At 44.6% G+C, this 6,000-nt stretch overlaps 1 protein-coding gene across 4 annotated transcripts in view; it reads left to right on the top strand.

The window, feature by feature from the left end:
* The first annotated feature begins 959 nt into the window (after positions 1-959).
* The window catches only part of LOC132829619 (zinc finger and BTB domain-containing protein 44-like), a 41,408-nt gene continuing 36,367 nt past the window's right edge, over positions 960-6,000 (top strand). The window contains exons 1-3 of one of the 4 annotated variants that reach the window (XM_060846919.1): positions 960-1,034; positions 2,445-2,533; positions 4,836-5,890. In XM_060846919.1, coding sequence (XP_060702902.1) covers positions 4,876-5,890 — 1,015 coding nt within the window. In that variant the 5' untranslated portion in view covers positions 960-1,034; positions 2,445-2,533; positions 4,836-4,875. Of the gene's footprint in view, positions 1,035-1,259; positions 1,307-2,441; positions 2,534-4,835; positions 5,891-6,000 lie in introns of those variants that run through there. The other 3 variants (XM_060846921.1, XM_060846920.1, XM_060846922.1) reach the window with 3 other exon arrangements.

Below are 6,000 nucleotides of genomic sequence, written 5' to 3'. Positions count from 1 at the left end.
GTAGTCAATAGGCTCCTTGTCCCTTGAGTTCTGATGTTAATACCATTCATAAGCAACATTGATGTGATATCCAATGAACGTCATTAACGTTTTTATCTGGCTTTTTTGCGCCTCATTTGCAGTTAACAAGTAATGCTCTATCCCTGGCATTGGAAGTGTAAAAAAAAAGGTGTCAACACCTACATCTCCCCTGGCCCTCTGTGACTGACAGCTGGTGTTGAGCCCCGCCCCCGATCTCTCTAATTGACAGTTGGTGCAGTGTGGCTCCGCCCCGGTGCAGTTTGATGGACAGTTCGTGCTGAGCCGCACCCCTGCCCCCCCGACTGATGGTTTGTCCTAAGCACCGCCCCCTTGCTGTCTCAGATTTGACCGTTCGTGAGCTGGCCCCGCCCACAGGCACGCGGATTAACCGTTCGTGCTAAGTCCCACCCCTGTCCTGCTTTGATTGACATTTGATCTTAGTTGGCCCGGCCCCCTCAGCCCTCTCTGACAGTTGGTGCTGAACCCTGTCCCCTGGACTTTACTGATTGACGTTTGATGCCAATCCACGCCCTCTCTGATTGACAGTTGCCGTTGAGCCTCGCCCCTTGATGTTGATTGACGGTTGGTGTGGCGTGGCCCCACCCCATCTTCCCGTTTGATTGACAGGTGGTGCCTGTTTGTCCCGCGCCCGGCCACCCCTCTGACAATTTGTGCTGAGCCACGACTCCAGGTCCCCTTCTGATTGACAGTTTATGCTTACCCCCGCCCCCTGGCCCGCTCTGATTGACGGTTGGCCGCAGTAACCCCGCCCTGCTGCCAGCTGATTGACGGCTGGCCCCGCCCCCAAGCCTTCCCTGATTGACAGTTCCTGTCTGAGGTGGGGGGGTGGTGGTGGTGATGGCGTGCGCGGTGCAGGCTGGGAACAAAACAAACCCCCGGCTCGAGTGAGCGGGCGGACAGCGGTGATTGCTGAGGGGGATCGGGGTGGGGGGGGAGGGAAAAATAGGTGTTGGGGCCGAGACATCACACGGAGCCGCGACATTGGCCGCACGGTAAGCATGTAACAGTATGTGTCGGGGGGGGGGAGCGAATGAAGGGGGTGTCTTCTTCCATCCACCCCCCCCCCCCCCCCTCAGGCCTCTGACCCGCTTCAGACTCCGAGCCCTCCGTCTCTCCAGCCGCTTGAGAGGCCCCGGGAAGGGTGTCTGGGGCAAGTGAAGGAGGGGAGTGGGGGAAGCCTCCCATGTGATTCCCCCCAGCACCCCCCCCCCCCTCACTATTGAGGCCTCCTCTGTAAGGCCGGGCTGAGGAGCCGCACCAACAGGTAGGTGCCTCCCTCACTCCAGCCCCGCACCACGGCCCCGCGTAAACAATGGCCCCTCTGGGCTGACACATCGCCTCGGTCTGTATGGCGATCACTGCCAGCGCGGCCCCGCCGACCAAGGGCCGCACATTCACTCCTCGGTCTCCCCCCCCCCCCCCCCCCATGCCTCCCTCAACGGGCACACATTGCCAACCCCTGTCCGAAGTCATGATTCATGCACTTCTAATGCATGGCAATGTGTTCCTGTTTCTCACAAAACAAGGGGTAATTCCTAAGTGTGTTTCACTCTCCTCTGTTCAGCGCCACGAGTAAAATGGTAGCATATTCAGACACCTACACCTCAGCATATTTCTGCAAATGAACCAGTCTGTTAATCCCTAAATACAGCAAGGATTGTGCACATTTCTAGCCATCCACTCTTACTGACTCAACAAAGAAGTAAACTATAACACCCACTTGTTCCTGAAATACTAAGCAAATAGTAAAATGAGTGTTCAGTGAAGTATAAAGTTATTGACTTTGTTCTGAAGTTTAAACCTGGGAATGCTTTAAATTGTTCTCTCTTGTCCTGGTCGTTCATCCTGGAGCTGATCCATCAACACATTTGTTCAAAGCTTTGGTACTGGACCAGTAAAATTGATCAAATTTCAGTGATGAATTTTAACTGAATTATGTTTCATAATGCAATGATTAATGGAATTTGTCCATGATGCACAATGAGGAATTGTATTATATTATGTGTAATTATATGATTATAAATAGGCATTTAAAAAGACATTTTGTAAGGTAAATGCTTGAATTATTGTGGAACTGCAGATTTGGCAGCATTAAAGTTAGGGAATATTGTAGGAAAGTATTATTCATAATATTATCGTTGTATCTTGTTGAAACCAACGTATCAACTGAGTTTTTTTTTGTTTCAATATAGTTTGAAAAATCAATGTTAAAGCTGGCCTGGCCTTCCAGAAAAAAACCATTTTATGTGCTTGTATTTTAGAGGTTTGAGCAGTGCAGCTCAATTATATTTAAAATTTAACTAATGTCTTGATAAAATTCAAATAGGCCAAGGACTTGCTGACTTGTATCAAGATTTCTGAAACATGAGACTCTTGTAATTTCCTAAATTTTGTTTCAGCAGCATGTATAAATCAAATAAAGTGTTGATGAGCAAAGGGACCTTGGAGTGCAGGTTCATAGTTCCTTGAAAGTGGAGTCACAGGTAAACAGGTTAGTGACAAAGGTATTTGGTATGTTTGCTTTTATTGCTCAGTGGATTGAATATAGAAGTTGGGAGGTCATGCTGCGGCTGTACAGGGCATTGGTTAGGCTACTTTTGGAATATTGCATTTAATTCTCCCTGCTGCAGGAAAGATGTTGTTAAACGTGAAAGGGTTCAAAAAAAATCTAGGAGTGCTGTCAAGGTTGGAGAGTTTGAGCTATAGGGAGACGCTGAATAGGCTGTGGCTGTTTTTCTTGAAATGTTGGAGAGTGAGTGGTAAACTTATAGAATTTCATAAAATTGAGTGGCGTGGTTAGGGTGACTAGTTAATGTTCTTTCCCCGGTGTAGGGAAGTTGAAAACTAGAGGGCATAGGTTTAAGGTGAGAAGGGAAAGATTTAAAAGGGACCTAAGGGACAACTTTTTCATGCAGAGGGAATGAGATGCCAGAGAAAGTGGTAAAGGCTGGCTCAATTATATTTAAAAGTCATCTGGATGGGTATATGAATAGAAAAGGTTTAGATGGCGATGGGCCATGTATTGGCTAATGTGACTAGATTAATTTAGGATATCTGTTTGGCGTGGACGAGATGGACCAAAGGGTCTTTTTCTGTGCCGTACATCTCTATGACTCTAAATCATTATACAATAAAACAAAGAAATGTGAAAGTGGCGATCTGAAACAAAAACAGAAATTGCTGGAGAAACTTCTTCAGAGGCACCAGACCCGACATTAACTGCTTTCTTCTTGTAGATCCTGCCAGACTTGCTGAGCTTTTCCAAATGAATCATAATATTTTAGCTCATAAATGTTTCTAAAGGTGGCTTTGTCATGTTTCCAGTATGTACTGATCATATGTAATTGCCTTTTGGTTTCTGTGTGAAATCATCTGCCACCTTATTTAAGTATACATAATTTTTTCATTTTTACAATAGACAATAGGTGCAGGAGTAGGCCATTCTGCCCTTCGAGCCTGCACCACCATTCGATATGATTCAATATAAGGCTGATCATCCTTAATCAGTATCCTGTTCCTGCCTTATCTCCATAACCCTTGATTCCACTATCCTTGAGAGGTCTATCCAACTCTTTCTTAAATGAATCCAGAGTCTGGGCCTCCACTGCCCTCTGGAATAGAGCGTTCCACACAGCCACCACTCTCTGGGTGAAAAAGTTTCTCCTCATTTCTGTCCTAAATGGTCTACCCCATATTTTTAAGCTGTGTCCTCTGCTTCGGCACTCGCCCATCAACGGAAACATGTTTCCTGCCTCCAGAGTGTCCAGTCCTTTAATAATCTTATATGTCTCAGTCAGATCCCCCCTCAGTCTTCTAAACTCAAGGGTATGCAAGCCCAGTCGCTCCAGTCTTTCAGCATAAGGTAGTCCCACCATTCTAGGAATTGACCTTGTGAACCTACGCTGCACTCCCTCAATAGCCAGAATGTCTTTCCTCAAATTTGAAGACCAGAACTGCACACAGTACTCTAGGTGTGGTCTCAACATGGCCCTGTACAGCTGCAGAAGAGCCTCTTTGCTTCTATACTCAATCCCTCTTGTTATGAAGGCCAGCATGCTATTAGCCGCCTTCACTACCTGTTGTACCTGCATGCTTACCTTAATTGACTGGTGTACAAGAACACCCAGATCTCTTTGTACTGCCCCTTTACCTAAATTGATTCCATTTTTGTTACCAGCTGGCACAGTTTACAACCACTGCTGATAAATATGAAGGTTCATTGCATTTTTTAAAAGATGGAGATGAGAGAAATCTATGTAGGAATGCAAGCTGTTTACTGTCAGGTTTAAGGAGCATAAACAGTTCACTGTCTTGAAATTCTGAATTAAACTTTGGTTACTAATCTGGTGAAAATTAATAGTACTGGGTGGCAAAATAAAACTGACTTGCAATAAACTTGATTTCGGTTGTTAGTTTTCTATGTAGATGAACCTTTGTTTCTGGGTTAAATTTAAATTGCCATTTTAGGGACAACCGCGATGAGAGTTTCGGCTCTGTGACTTGTTTTCCAGAAGACGCATATGAGGGCCAAGTAGTCTCTTTCTGTCTTGTAAACTTTGAGTCCAATTGTGTTTGTTTGGTGCTTTCAGAATGATGGTACATGAGGATCATTGTTGGTTAGTGGAAGTACAAAATTGACTGGTCTAGTGGCACCAACTTGATAGTGTATGGTCTGTCAGTATATGGGAATTAACTTACTGTAAGGCAGTAAGCTGTGGCTTATACTTAACAGGACAAGGACTTAATACTTGAAATTTCAAACTCAAAATAAAAGATACATTTCTTTTCTTCAGATCCTCGAGACAAGGGTACTGAACACAAGGAGAACAAATAATGGGTCTAAAAACCTTTACACACAATTCTCCAGTCCATGGTCAAGAGCTCCTTGGAAAATTAAACAAACTCCGTAATGAAGGACATTTCTGTGATGTAACAATTCGAGTTCAGGATAAGATCTTCCGAGCCCACAAAGTGGTCCTTGCTGCTTGCAGTGAATTCTTCAGGGCAAAACTTATAAATCAATCAGATGCAGATGAGTGCATTTTGGATTTGAATCACGTGACTGTTAGTGGGTTTTCACCATTGCTAGAATATGCATACACTGCTACACTTGCCATTAATACTGAGAACATTATTGATGTCTTGGCAGCTGCAAGCTATATGCAGATGTTTCATGTAGCAAATACCTGTTCAGAGTTCATGAAATCAAGTATCCTGTGGAATACAAGTAGTAATCCCCCAGGACCTATTCCTTCACTACCTCAGGAGAGTAGTGGAGCTTGCATCGTTCAGTCCCACGATGACAGCCTATCACCAGTGTCATCAGAATGTAGTTCAGTTGAGAAGAGTAAGCCCAGGGAGTCTCGCCGAAAGCGAAAGAATTTCATAATGATATCACCAGAGAGTCCTACTGAATCTGCTGCTCAGCCCAACTGTTCACAAGTTTTAAACGCTTCAGTGACCTTTTCAGATAGCAACAGGACCCAGCAATGTGTGGACTCGTCTGTGTCATTTCAGTGGACATACCCATTGGGTGGTGATCGGCGGACGCAAACTGAAAAAAGTAAACAAACAGAAAATGCTAGAATCTCGGAACAGACTGTGAATGCAGAGGTAACAGGAAGACTACCTGAATTTACTGCTTGTGAAAGCACAAAAGCAACATCGTCCCCTGTAATAGAAGATGATGTACGGATCAAAGTTGAAAGGTTAAGTGATGATGAAGGTCATGAAGTGGTATCACAACCTGTTAGTGCTTCTCAAAGTTCACTTAGTGACCATCAAACTGTACCAGGCAGTGAACAAGTTCAAGAGGATTTATTGATCAGCCCACAGTCTTCCTCTATAGGTGTGTATAACAAAACATTTATTTTTTGGTTTGTGTATTAAATTGTTCAAGCTCCTGTGATGAGGTAGAACAAAGTTGTCATAAAGTTAAGCATCTTAGAATATTGAATG

The sequence above is a fragment of the Hemiscyllium ocellatum genome, chromosome 29 (assembly GCF_020745735.1).
Source record: "Hemiscyllium ocellatum isolate sHemOce1 chromosome 29, sHemOce1.pat.X.cur, whole genome shotgun sequence".
NCBI classification, from domain to species: domain Eukaryota; kingdom Metazoa; phylum Chordata; class Chondrichthyes; order Orectolobiformes; family Hemiscylliidae; genus Hemiscyllium; species Hemiscyllium ocellatum.
The sequence above is the reverse complement of the archived record's forward strand: the minus strand, read 5'-3'. Positions and strand labels throughout refer to the sequence as shown.